A 14,598-nucleotide genomic window follows, 5' to 3' on the forward strand; every position below is an offset into this window, starting at 1 on the left:
TAGTGTGCTCGCGCCCCCCTAGGGGGGCGCGCCCCACAGGTTGAGAATCGCTGTTCTATATAGTTAGCAGTTTCTTGTACTAAATAATTAAAGCTTCTCGTCTATGAAGAGCGCAGTTAAAGAAGTTTCAAAAATAATTATTACCTCATTGAATTTCTTTATTTTTTTAATATATTGTTCGCACTTTTTTTACATTAAGACGTATAGAAAATAAAATAAAGCAATATCTACTCTCAAAATGAATAAAACTTTAAAATCATTTCCAATAATTCATAAATACTGTTCAAAATGAATCGTAACATTTCATCAGGTGACATTAGGAATAATAATAGGTAGCTTTTCTGCCTTTCGAAAAGTATTTTATACGATTGCTTCTTGGGTTAAATAAGAAAATCTTTGCATCTAGAAAGAACACATGAAAACAGTTTTAAAAATTGAGCGTTGAGTATCTTCAGACTTTCTGAAAACATTTCACTACTAATACGATCATCTTTATCTTATCCATACCATTATATTTTTATTATATTAATGAATTAGAATAGATCTAGGACATTATCTTTTTTTTTTTTTTTTTTTTTTTTTTTTTTGCAGAAAGTTAAGAATATAATGTGTGGCAAAAAATGAATTCAAAATTGAATATGCCATCAAAACAAATTAAAATAAGCAATCTATAAAAACTAAAATTCACAAATGTCATTCCTTTTATCGAATTTTTAAGTGAATCTGTTGAAAAAAGCTCAAATATTACCATTATCTCCGAATGTAATCCTTTTTCTGTGAAACTCTACAAATTACTCAATATCCTATCTACTGAAAGGATTTTCAAAAGTAGGTGGTTTATTAAACTAGGAATTACCGCATGAAATGCAAAACTATTTATTTTGCTAAAATTTCGATATTGCTCCAAAAGTTACAAAACAGTATCGACACAAAGTTTATAAAATTTATGTATAAGATTAACTGAAAAATAAATCACTTCCAAAAGTATATAAATCCTTTCCTGTTTCATTCTTGATATATAAATCCATTGCTGCTATAAAATCCTCTGGAAAATCTGTTGAAAGAAATACGAACATTGCTTAGTACGAAAATGCTATCATTTTTGTGAGAAAAACTACTAGTCTTTCAATGTCTTTTCTAAAGGAGGGATTTTTAAAAGTAGCCGCCGCTTTGTCAAACTAGAATTTATTGAATGAAATGCAAAACTATCAATTTTGATAAAATTTCAATACCATTCCAAGGATTATAATTACAATGGTTACAAAATTTATATGCAAAATCGACTAAGCTATCAAATTTGAATAATTGTAAAAATATATAAAACCAGTCCCATTCCATTCCTGATTTATAAATCCATCTCTTATTCGAACTCTCTTGCAATTTTTTTAAAGAAACTCAAAAATATCTAATCTCAAAATGAAATCCTTTTTCCAAAACAAACTACGAGTCTCTCAATATTCTTTCTAAAGAAGTTATTTTTAAAAGCAAATGATTTATCAAACTAGAAATTCATCTAGAATATTCTAGAATACAAAATCATCGATTCTGAAATAATTTTGACAGTTTAAAAGATACAAAAAGTTGCTTTAAAAGGCACAAACTATTATCATAATCTTGGAATGCAATCCTTCTTTTCTTGGAAAGAAAAAAAGGAGGTATCGGAAGCGCCATATTTACACTCAGCTCCCAAAAGACTAGGCATCTTTTCTAAACTGAAGTATTTTGTGTTTGTAACGAAAGAAAAGATCAGAATTTAAACTAGCAGATATTGTAGATGGAGACAAAAGAAAAATATCGGAATCAATCCTTGCACATAAGGTTTTCATTTTCCATGGTATTGAATTCTTTTACTGTATCGACTTACCTGTGAATGTTCTTTTGTTCTTTTCTTTACAGGCTGGAGAAACAACATCGAAATACAGCTTGGAGAGCTCAGACAAACTATAGAAAGTAAATGCGTAATTCAGTGATGGATGCAACGAATAAAGTGCCGACTTTTCTTTCCGGATATTTACTTGTGTAGTCTCAATGTATTCAGCTTTCAGGGAGCGGCATATTTTTTATGTATTTGGCTCAGAGTTCATCAATTGAAAAAGTGCAAAGGCTAATGGAGAGTTAAGAAAGGCGAAAAACGCCCATTAACTTTGTATTGCCTTACACAAAATAATCATATATGCTCATTTCTGTTTCATGTGTTTACACGATTTTTCTCATACTTTGCTGAAATTCCCTGGTTAAGTAGTCATATTTAAAAAGTTTAATGTCTAAATACATTAAAGGCTGAAGAATTAAGTGTATTATGTGCAATATGTAACTTTACCACGTTGAGGCTTTTTAACATGTGATTAGTAATCATGAGGGTGACTATGGCATTCAGATGACTTATATTTAACATGTTTACTGCCACGACTCTCCATTGATAATTGGACCGTCTATCTAATTAGATGACCATTTCTTTACTATATCTTAACTTTGTAGAGAAGAGGTCATCTAATTAGATGGTTCGGTACAATTATATAGTAGGTGTGAATCACATGTGAGTCATGCGGCAGTCAACGTATTAAACTGAAGCTACTTTCTCATATAGAAAATGTTAAGGTGGAATAGTAGGATTAATGATGCATCTTTATTGGAGAGATTTTCTTTTTGTTTTACGTTTCGCCCATGCGATCAAACAATGACTTACGCCTAAAGTAAAGTTACATTCTCATGCGGGACGAGAAACAAAAAATAATAATAATATGATTAGTGTTTTATTCTTTTATTTTTGCTCATAATTCTTGACATTGTTTTATCCACACAAGTCTCTTTCTAAATGGTTTTTCAGTTCAGATATTTTCAGGAATCTTCTTAATATAGATATGCTATATTTTAATCATTATACTGCCTATATTCGCCGTCTTACATTTCAGTGATGTTTTTTTTTCTGTCAATAAAGGTTTTAAATCAAAATAAGGTTTTAAAAAAAATAAGAAGTAAAAATATTTTTTTCTTAAAATTGTTCAATTTAAATTTCTGATCTAGAATTTGTAAGTTAAAAATATTATAGTTTTCCGTTTGTTAAATTTTAAAAATAGCGGTATCTGAGAGACACAATAAATCCATTATTTCTACCAATATAAGTCAATTTATTAACATTTCCCAGTAATAAAAAAAATACAAATACAAATTTTAATGCTATACAAAAATACAAATTTTGAAAAATACAAATACAAATTTTAATGCTATACAAAAATACAAATTTTTGGAAGTCAAATAACCAAGCAATTATGATTACAATTCATTTAACTTTTTTTAAAATAGAAATATGTGCTTGGTTTTTTAAATAAGCATTATTAGTTCAATTTTCAATAATCTGGCAAGCTAGACGTATTCTGTCAAAAATAAAATTATGATACGATGATAAATTGATGAAACAAAGACAGTGTTATAGAATCTAATTCGGGAAACCAATAAAGTTTACACAATTCTCGCAGATTTATTTTTACGAATTGATTTCGTTTTTTATTTCTTGGCATTCCTTTTTCTTTTGCCTAAAATATTTTTAGATAAACATATATTTCAAGAAAACACTCCTGATTTTTAAGTGTGTTGTTTATGAGTCATATTTCTAAAGCAATATGGTCTCTAAATGCTAACTTAATCAGTATATAATTACTTAAAATTTAAGAATTTAATATTTCGATAATGACTAGTGGCTGGAAGTACTTTTTAATTTGCTTGCATTAATGGTTTCAAATAAGATCTGGATACTGTTCAAGCTCAAGCATCAAAATATAAAAGGAATGCTTATGAAAAAACACATTTGAATTGCATAGTAAATAATGATCCATCGGGAAATAAAAGAAACAGAATAAAATGTGTGTTTTAATCATTTTTCTCTTCAATAATTATTTTCATCGGATTCCCCTAAGTGCAAAAGGGCCAATCAACAAAATATCAAGACGTAAACTTTAAAAATCAAATAATAATAACGATTTTTTTTTTAAGTATGATCAAACATTTTCATTTCTTTTTGTATTAGTAGCTGGATGAACGTTTTAAATAAAGAAGTAAATATTTGAGCTTTTTTATGAGTTGGTCTAAAAGTATGAAAATTATTGTTACTTTTATTGAGTTAATCCTTTATCTCTCTCCCTTTCATTTTTTTATATGGCTTGATTTTTAAGCCATAAAATAGAAAATTTTAAGACTGCTAGAATGAAACAATTAAAAATCGATTATTACTGGACCTTTTTCGCAAAGAGAATATGTCAATTAAAAGTTAAAATGATTACTTTTCTAAATTCTTTTTAAAGAACACTTATCTCAATGGGACTACTTAAATAACGAAGTAGGTAATTTCCCCATCACACATACACACACACACACACACAAAAAAAAAAAAAAAAAAAACAGTAATATCTGTACGTAATATAAACCATAAAAAAAGCTAATATTGGCACCAAAAATGAAAACGAAAAATATATGTAATGTAAAGCGATGAAGTTACCAATGTGATGCTTTAGATAAAACATAATTATTCTATTCCATTTTTTTAAGCTTTTATTTGCTTAAAGGGCTTTAAGTTTTTTCCTCTCGCGGTTCGTAAGATTCCTCCAATCACCATCCCCCCTCCGCGTTGTCCTTTTGTTTGTATTTCATTCTTTGGTAGTAATCTCTTTGTTATAAAGTCCCCTCATGAAACTAATCGCATGGAAAAACAAATCATTGATGTTTCTGACATGTTAGTCTGTTGAGATAAAATCGTGCTGTAAATGCTGGTTTATACTCATATTTCTTTGATTTTCGTAGTATTCTGTGCCATATTATCATAAAAGAAAATACTTACATGTATGCCAAAACTACTTAAGAACTTGTAGATGATTGCCACAGTGCAAATAACTTCTTCCGGCGTGTAAGACAATCGTTGAGTTTGCTCCAAAATTGTACTTAAAAAATAAAATATTACTAATATCAGAATAATGGGCATATCACAGGAATTCAAACAATGTTAAAAAAAATTCATTCAAACTGAAAAAATAAACATTGAAATAATTACAAACAAACTTAACGTATTAAATCGAAAATTAAAGTAAAAAGGAAAGATAAAGTCTGTATTCACTTCATATTCGCCTGTTCTAAGGACCTATCACTAAATTACGTGTTTTTGGACGAATTTTAAAATTAACTATATGAGAGAAGATGTTTCAAACTTTTTATAATTAAATTATGTTTGGATAAGATAAATACAACTAACATTTTTAAAAAAAGAATATTCTTATTGATGTATATTTAATTCCATTTGTATTTGAATTTTGGAATGCCAATATTGGAACATTTTTATCCAGTCTCATCTTAGAGAAGCACATTTTCTAAATTCTTTTCTGATAATATTTTCTATAATGCTTATCTTCGGCAAGAAAATTTTTCTGAAATTCTGCTACTGGAATATTTTTTATGTCTCTTATTTGTGCCTCATATTAGAGACTATTTTTCTACCTATGTTTATTAAAAAGATGAATCATACATATCATTATCCTTTGAGATGTTCTTTTCTATACTTGCTGACCAAAGCAATTTCAAAAATTAAGCTGAGACAAGTTAGCTGAATGTATTGAAACTATATGTACTAAGTGTTCAAATGACAGAATTACTCGTATGAGTTCAATGGATTTAGCACTTCATCACTTAGTCTTGGTTTTGACATCTAGCCCTGTATCTGTGTTTCAATCACTAAATGTCATGTTTATCACAGTATTTAAAGCTGATGAAGCTTTAACAGGTAACATTATCAATTGTAACCCACACGTAACGCGTAACATTAAATCGAAATTGTAAAGGTTGACTGGTATAGGGATAGAAACATTTAAAAAATCGCATTACTAATAATATTCATTAATATGCTCAAAGGAAAAACAATCATTATATAGCTTTCTTAATGAAAATACATATTTTTTTACGTAGCAATTGCGGAAATAGGTTTTTGAAAATAATGTTGTTTCTAAATAAATAAAAATAATGGATTAAAATCGATTCTTTTTCATATTCATTCACCCTCTCACATATTCATTAAGTATAAAACTGAATTTAGATAAATAAATCTTTTACGTTTGGTTGATTATTAAAAAGATCTCACACCTACAACCAATATAAAAAAAAAGTTTTTCAAACAATACCTATCATAATCTGGCCCCCTTTTTATCCCAATACGAGCGATCGATAGATATAGGTAACTTAGCTAGAATAAATGAGAATAAGGATAATCGTAATCTTGATGTAAACATTAAAAGCTGTTATGGAGTATTACAAAAAAAAAAAAAAAATGTTAGTCGCTATAACATAAGAATGAATGTAAGGAAAATGAATTCTAGTTTATGCGTTCAAACGGAAGAAAATCAAGAATAAACACTTCTAGCTTACTGACCACTTTGGTGTTTCCCCATCCAATAAATGTGTTTAACATGTGTAATCACATAATCTCTAACGCACTGTGCGTAAATCCCATTTCAATATCTTGAAACATATATTGTTGTTTATAAACTTTAAATAAACGGAAATTTCTGAGGTTGTGTTTCTTGTAAGATTGAGAAAAGTGGCCCTTCAACAGCGGGTGATTTTTATATGTTAAATTTCAAATGAATTTTAATAATAATTAAATCTCAAGCAATCTTAAGATTGTCATTAAAAAAGTTTGATGCATAAACATAAAAATCAAAATAATTGTAATCAGAAGAAATACTGTCCTTTCGTCGAAAATAGACTAAATCAAGGCTTCTTAAACCTTTCCCCTTTCCGAAAAAAAATATTAAGACATCGTCTTTTAAGAAAACATTTTACACGTACATTACGAAATAAAATAAAATAGACAAATTAAATGGCTATTAATAAAAACATATTTATTTAAATGTAGTTATTTTAATAATTTCGATGAAATGCTTTGTGGTTTACTGTTTTCTTTCTAAATTTAAGAATCTGCTGGAAGTTTGAGTTATGAATCGACAGGCATTCATAAACAGAATAATTTAAGACTGTCAATTATCACCTGCCATTGAATATTTCATAGCTGGTGATAATAGATCGTCAGCATTTGCGAAATATTTCGCGGTTGTTGATAATGGACAATTATGGTGTGCGGAATATCTGAAGGCTGGTGATAATAATAGACAGTCATTATTTGCGGAATATGAGCGGTTAATAATAAATAAATATCGTTGCGAATGTATTATTCTGTGGTTGGTGATTATAGATAGTCATCGCGTGCGGAATATATAAATAAAAATCATCGTGAGCGCATTATTCCGCTTACTGATACAATTGGGTTAATGTTTTCGTAACTCCAAAGCTTAGAGACGATACTCATTTAGGACTGGAATCCAAAGCTTAAGAAGCCTTGAAGAATACTATTTCTTTTCATACCGCTGCTTAAGGGTTAACTATTCTTCTTTTACTGGTCGTATCTAATCGCCAATATTGAACTGGCATTAGGATACTCTGTATACATATAGTTTAAATGTTTCACACAAATTGTTTAAACTCGTGCAACATACATATCTTCAATAGTTCAACATGCAGGAAGTTGTCAAAATCTGACAGCATCGATAGCGTGTGTTTAAGATATCTTTATATTTTTCAGAAAAGTTTCACTCTTATAGAATGTATTTGACTTGGATTTTTTAAAAACATTTTATGATCAAAAATAATTTCTTAAAAAGTTTCTTCTTCGATGTTTTTACATATAAAAAAAATCTTGCTGTGTTTTTTGTCCTACCTTCTTTATAAAATAATTGCAAACTTTAAACTTGAAATGTGTAACAATTTCATTTTGTATTTGAAATAAGCGATTTAACAGAACTTTCCATTCTTGCTGGAAAAAAAATTATATTTTGTGATGAAAGATTCTGAAATATTTTTACGAGATTGGAAATTCTAAGTTAGAAGGTCTACAACGAGAGACAATAAAGATATTATGAAAATCAAAATTCGCTGTCATGTGCGTATGTTGAGCTTGGTGCTTCATTTCTCTTAATAAAAATATTCATATATATCCCGATTTTTGCAAAAAATAAATGAATAAAAGAGCCATTTCTCATTTGGTTCTCTTCCTTTCAGCAAGAGCTTGACTAACGTGCTCATGGAAAGTGATTCCTATATTCATATTAATGTAGAATTAAAATATCAAAAAGGTTCTTGCATTACTTAGACATTCTAACCTCGTCTAGATTTCTCAATGATCCCAAATGTTCACAGGTCCTTTTGTGTCTCCTTCTACTTGCTGTCTATATCAAAGTTCATTAAGATGTTTTTGAAAGTCGTATTTCTTCAGAACCTCAAACTCACACCATCTCAAATTCAACGATGTAGTTACACACCATGCAACGAAGTGTATCTTGTACCTGTGAATTAAACCGCACTCGTAAGAAGTTGTGAAATTATATGTTGAAATAAAATGTGTAACAGTGAAATAAAGGTGTTATAGAAAAATATCTTTGTCTGTGTTTTCTTTCAGTTTCTGATATATAATAGTTTATTTAATACTTTTTATACCATTAAACTACCAAATTCGAAACCTCCAACACAAGAACTAGAATTGCGAATGAGTTCTAACTAGGTGGGAAGTGCGACATGTAGGAAACGAATATGCTAATATTCAACAAAAACAAATATGAACTTAATAGCTATTGCTAAATGTTTTATTTCATATATACAGAATTAAGATAATAATATTAAACTTACTCGTTTAAACAATTAACAGAAAAATTGCTTACCACCTTGCTAAACAAAGATTTACTAAATACAAATTTCTCAAACAAAAGTTCGTTTAGTTTTTTTTCACTTCAAGATAATTTTTGAAGAATTTCGCTTCAAATTTAAATAAATGCAACTTCTAACTGTAGAGATAGAAAAAAAATCACAATTTAAAATGCAATAGAACTTGACTATTTCGAATTCTTTGATAATTGTCTTGCCCTTGTATTTTCTACTCGCATATTTTTAAAACATCGCCTATTATTCAAACACATTTTGAATAATTCGAAGTCAAAACTCATTTCTGCGTTGTTTTCATTATTTAAATATGTTCGGACCTAGTTTCTATAGTGTTTGGAAGTAAATAATTTTTAAAACTCACACTTCAGTCGAGAACTTCAATGCTGTACAATCAAAAAATATATAGGAAACTTTTTCACTATTTTTTATTAGATGTGAATTGCATTGTTTATTTTGATGTTTTATTTAACAATTTTGTATTCAAAATGCTGTATGCCATTTATTTATTAAAATTACTCACTTATTTCTGGAAAATTAAAATTATTAAATATCCTTCATTTTAATTATTTATGAAAATTATTTACCATATATTTTTAATTATGTACAGTTATTAAATTCGTTAAATATTAAAAATAAATATATTAAATATAATATTTCAATTATTAGTTTAAAAATTGTCATTTCCTCTTGTTGCACTCATTTTTTAGATCCTATTTTTCTAAATTCGAATTTTTATAGTTAGTATTTTTATTATGATCATATCAGCTGCTAATTGGCCACTGTTTTTACCGAGATTTCCAGCATCATAGGCACTCGGATAATAAAACTTATAATGTGTTTAAAAATGAAGTTTTGAAAAGGAACTCAAGAATTCGGTTATTACTGAACGAATCACTTTACGGCAAAAATATTTTATTATATTTGTGAACTTTCTTAGATGAATGAAAAGGATAAATGAAAAGTTTTGTCCTATTTACAGCCGTTAAATTGTGTCATACATACGATAGTTTTTCAGTTGCCCTTAAATTCAATTACCTGCAGACAGGACAACTAACTTCAGGGATATGTTCTTCATTAGTATTTATTTCAGGAAGAGTGAATATTTTTATCATTTTCATTAAAAATTCTATGCAGTAATATTCACACGATATCAGACAATATTAAATCTAATCCAAATCACATATAAATTTCATTGACTGGCATAATTTCTTTTGGTCAAAGAATTTTAATCCTCAATTAGCGCAATATGCCCTTGTCTGGCTTTTGTGCCATTAAAATCAATAAACCAAATCTTAAATGGGATATTCGTACAAAATATCTTTTTTTTATTCTTAAAGTCACAGAAGAAAGGCTAAAACTAAAAGATAATAAAAACTTCGTTAATTATTGTATATATAATTAAAAGGATTGCATAAGAATTTTATAGAAATATGCAACGATATAATAATTTTTAGCTCTAATGAAATGACGAGAAAAAAGATATACCAAACTGATCAATGAGAAATTCTTCAGGAAAGACGAAACTGTTGCGTACGTATAAAATTTATTTAACTTATATTTGACCAATTTTTAAGTTCTATTGAACTTAAGTTTGGATATACGTTTGCAGAAAGCAAATCATTTACGACTCAAAGAACGATCATAATATTTATTCCTTTCTCTAACGACGCTGTTGCGGTAAACTAAAAAAATCGCTCACAGAATTTAAAATATTTGTAATAGTTCCCTTTATCATCTTCCACAAAAATTATTAATATGTAAAATACATGGAGGTGTACAACACATAAAATTGTTGGGCTATCGTTTTTGCGTTTCTAAATTGTCTTCCTATAATCAGGCTATCTTTTCTAAAGAACTGTACTTAATCAAAATCTATTCTAGTTTTTCATCGCATTAAGTTTTTTTTTTTTAATTAAAAAAACAAAGAAACAAGACTGTTTCTGTGATTCAAGAAGAAAAAAAACTTTTGAAGAACACTTCAATATGCCGATTTTAGAACATGTGTCCATCTATCAAAAATCGAAATATTTTAATTCTTTATATATGAAGAGACAGAATTTACGGGAAAAAATCTATTTATTATTTATTGATTAACAGAATGAGATTCAAATACCAATAGGGAGTTTTGGTGAAAGATGAAATATATTCAGTTCTCTGGTGTTTAATAATGATGCATGTTACGAAGCGCAACCTTGGATGACATACCATAAACCTAAAACACAATGAATATGCAAATTTGATCTCTTACTTCATATGTGAAGAGCTGTTGGAAATACTTGCTTCCTATGCAATGATTGTAGTAGAATGGCTTAAAGGACACAATATCTAAAAGACCATATTTACATGAACATTCTACTTAATCAGTTTGAATAAAGCTACATGGTAGGTCTTCAATAAAAGAGATTTAATGCTTTGAAATTTCCTCAGTACTACAAAACATTTCATCAGTTTTCAAAGAATAGTTTTAGTGAAGAATAGCACCTCTAAGAAATCGGCTTCCAAATTCAAAAGAGAATGAATATTAGATTATTTGTTGGATACTTATGAAAAATTGTGGGAAATTGGCAACAGTTGATATTCGGCATTTAAACCTTAATGGCTTTAAATCTCATTTATTGCTCATTATTATTTCGTGTTCAATATTTACTTATTAAACAACTTTCCTTGAATATTTTTTAATTTAATTTGATGTTGCATTAAGCATAAATTAAATCTTTTATACTATACTTTAAGAGATTAATGAATCACAACCAAAACATTTCAGTATTAGCTACCATTGTTCTATTTTAAATTACATATAATGAATTATTATAAATGATAAATCTAAAAGTGAAAATTATTGCTTGTATACAAATGAATAAAATGATAGATACTTAGCGCTAAGAAACTGTCTGCTTTTCATCTTATATTTTAATTAAGATTTTTATTATGTCTCGCATTTCAGTAAAAGCTGAAAATGACTATTAAATTATTTGTCATTGCTATAAAAAAGTATTGTTAGGAATCATGTATTCATGAAAGAGAGTTTCCAAGAGAGAGCGAAAGAGCGCTCACGAAAAGAAAACAATGAAATGTTCTTCTAGAAACTTTAAATTTTAAAAATCCATTCAACGTTTATGCTGCAATCTATAAGATTAACAATCCAAAACAAAAAATAATAAAGTATCACTATTTAAAATCCAATCGCATATGAGCATAAGAATATTTGTATTAATATCAAATACTTAACTATCAGAGCATTTAAATCAATAGTAACCATACATAAGATGCACCTGGATATTCTATATAGCTTACACTTAATGCTAATATACTTAATGGTATTCATATATTTAATATTAAAGCATGTTAGAATTTAAAACTTGACTACTATAAAGTTTTGGTAAAATTTTATTGACAATTGTAGTCATTTTCTAAAAAAAAATATTATAATCGCATCATTGTAAAATATTCTTTGTTTATTGATTTGTATTATTAGTTTTAATTTTGTGAGGCTTAAGACTATGGAAAATAATTATACAGTTCGAAAAAATGACAAAATATCTTCAGCAACTGTAATAGTAATTGAAATAAATTGAAGTGAATTGAAATATGAAACTAACATTCTATTTATAAATACACAACTACAAAAAAAAAATCAAATTATTTATAATAAATATACCTTCTTTCTTATAAATACATCAATATAAGCAAAGTATATTAAATTCTATGTGAAATTTAAAACAAATTATTTCTTCTTAAAGGGAAAAAAATTTATTAAATTCAAAATTAAAGTGTACTTGTCGCAAATATTATATTTTCATGTGAGGAATCCACGTAATACATGCTAGTGTACCAACTAAAATATCTACATTTATAACTTAATACATAATGTTTCTTCGTGAAAAGATTTACAAAGCTATCAATCTATGAATAAATAAAAGAGAATTTATACATTGGAACACATTACTCTCAGATGACTTCACTGATTCAACAAAATTTATCGACATTGACTTTAGGAATATTTAAAATACTATAAAGTCCTTTGAAAACTACATTCTATATAATGTACATCTTAAATTGGAGTAGAACAAAATTAATGCAAGAGGATCGAGTAGATTTTTTCTTGTGAAACGACTCATGAAATTGAGCACAACCTAGGACTTTTTAATTATCATTCACTTTGTACTTACCTACATAACTACAAACATAATAATAATAGCAAGTTCGAACATAGTAATAATAGCCTCAAATATAATAATATCAAGTGATGCATTTAATATCAAACAATTCAAAATATATTAGAAAATAAATCATCTAAAATTAGTTTTCGTAGTTAGTAGAAGACGTAGTCTGCTGTCGGAATATGCTGTCTTAATTATATTCATCGTTGAAAATGCAGATTCCCACAGGTAGATAGAGCCAAAGAACAATGATAAATGCTGTGCAAATTTTTAAAATTAAAATAATTTATTTCGTCCATTAGATTCTAAAAGTTATTCTTTGGTTCTGAACTACGTGTTTAAAATATTATACCATTTTGAAATTGGAAATTTTCGTTTTCCTCAAGAGGTAAAGAGAATATATAATTTATAATTTTAGTTATTTCTTCCACATCAACATTGTCAAATCTGTAACATATGAATGTAACAATTGGTTCTAGTCTAGTAAATTCTTGAAATACGTCCCTAGAATTCGGAGTGAAGTTTTTTCTTTGTTTAATGTGCCTCCGTTTTTAAACAACTCGTCAGAAATATTTCTGAAAATTTTCATTGGTGTTCCATAAATGTGTTTCTTTTAGTATGCGCGTCTTTAGGTCTTAGTAAAGACGGTCACCCCAAAATGTCTTAGCTGTCCACCGGTCAATCGCGATCGACATAATGCCCACCTCTGCTTTACAGAGTGATAAAAGAAAATCTTTTATTGATAGATAACCCCTTACAGAATATATCATTCGAAGAAAACGGAAAAATAATTTTTGAATGCATATATTATATGGTATGCGATGAAGAATGATGTAAAAAATAATAGTGCAGATATCACGAATACGGTTAGAGCGGCAAAATTTCAAAATTTTCAAATATAGACACCTAATTCTTTTTCTCAGAAATGCGATTATCACAATAAAAAGCTTAAAATGGAGTTGGAATGGTATTTTTAGTGAAAAAGATGGTGCCTGTAAGTAGATACGAAGAAAAAGTAAGTAGATACGAATACAACCAATAGCAGACAGAGAATCAATAATAAAACGAAATTTTTTATGATTTACAAATTTTCGATGAGTTCTCCCTCACATGCGACGATACTTTACATGTTGCAAATGCTATATAGTACTACAAACGTGCCATGTGAAGAAAAATCTAATGAATTTCACATTGAATAGTATCTTTCAAATTAGATACATTTTACAGATGATTAGATGCATCATGGTTTCAGGTATCCCGATATCCTGAAATCCAATGAAGAGACATCGGGTGGCTTTGGCGGCCATGGGAATATGAAATGGTAGGAATTAATTCTGTCATCAAAATGTTGAGTTAAGACTATTATCGATATAAGACTATTCATGTGGTTCAACATCTTTCTGCATCCACACGTCATCAAAGAAAACATTTCGTTGTTGTTAATCGGGAATAATGTAATTGATCAGCATTGATTATAACAAACTCTCATTAATCGCCCTTGAATAGTAATCTCTTCAAAAAAAAGAAAACGCTAGGGCCTAGAATGAAGATGTTTCTCATCCTTCACTACACAGTCGCTTTTGCGTCGGATGACAGAAATCGTGGGGATTTGAATCCGTTCAACGCACGCAATTCTTCAAATTGATGCTTCTAGTCAACAGAAAATGTGTCTAGTCTGTCTATAGAATGT

General features: G+C 28.2%; 1 protein-coding gene across 5 annotated transcripts in view; it reads left to right on the forward strand.

The window, feature by feature from the left end:
* The window catches only part of LOC129958570 (complexin-like), a 198,232-nt gene extending 196,224 nt beyond the window's left edge, over positions 1-2,008 (forward strand). For all 5 annotated transcript variants that reach the window (XM_056071132.1, XM_056071133.1, XM_056071136.1 and 2 more), the window contains one exon: positions 1,897-2,008. In XM_056071132.1, coding sequence (XP_055927107.1) covers positions 1,897-1,970 — 74 coding nt within the window. In that variant the 3' untranslated portion in view covers positions 1,971-2,008. The remainder of the gene's footprint in view (positions 1-1,896) is intronic.
* The last annotated feature ends 12,590 nt before the right edge of the window (positions 2,009-14,598 follow it).

This window comes from Argiope bruennichi, chromosome X1 (genome assembly GCF_947563725.1).
Source record: "Argiope bruennichi chromosome X1, qqArgBrue1.1, whole genome shotgun sequence".
Taxonomy (NCBI): Eukaryota; Metazoa; Arthropoda; class Arachnida; order Araneae; family Araneidae; genus Argiope; species Argiope bruennichi.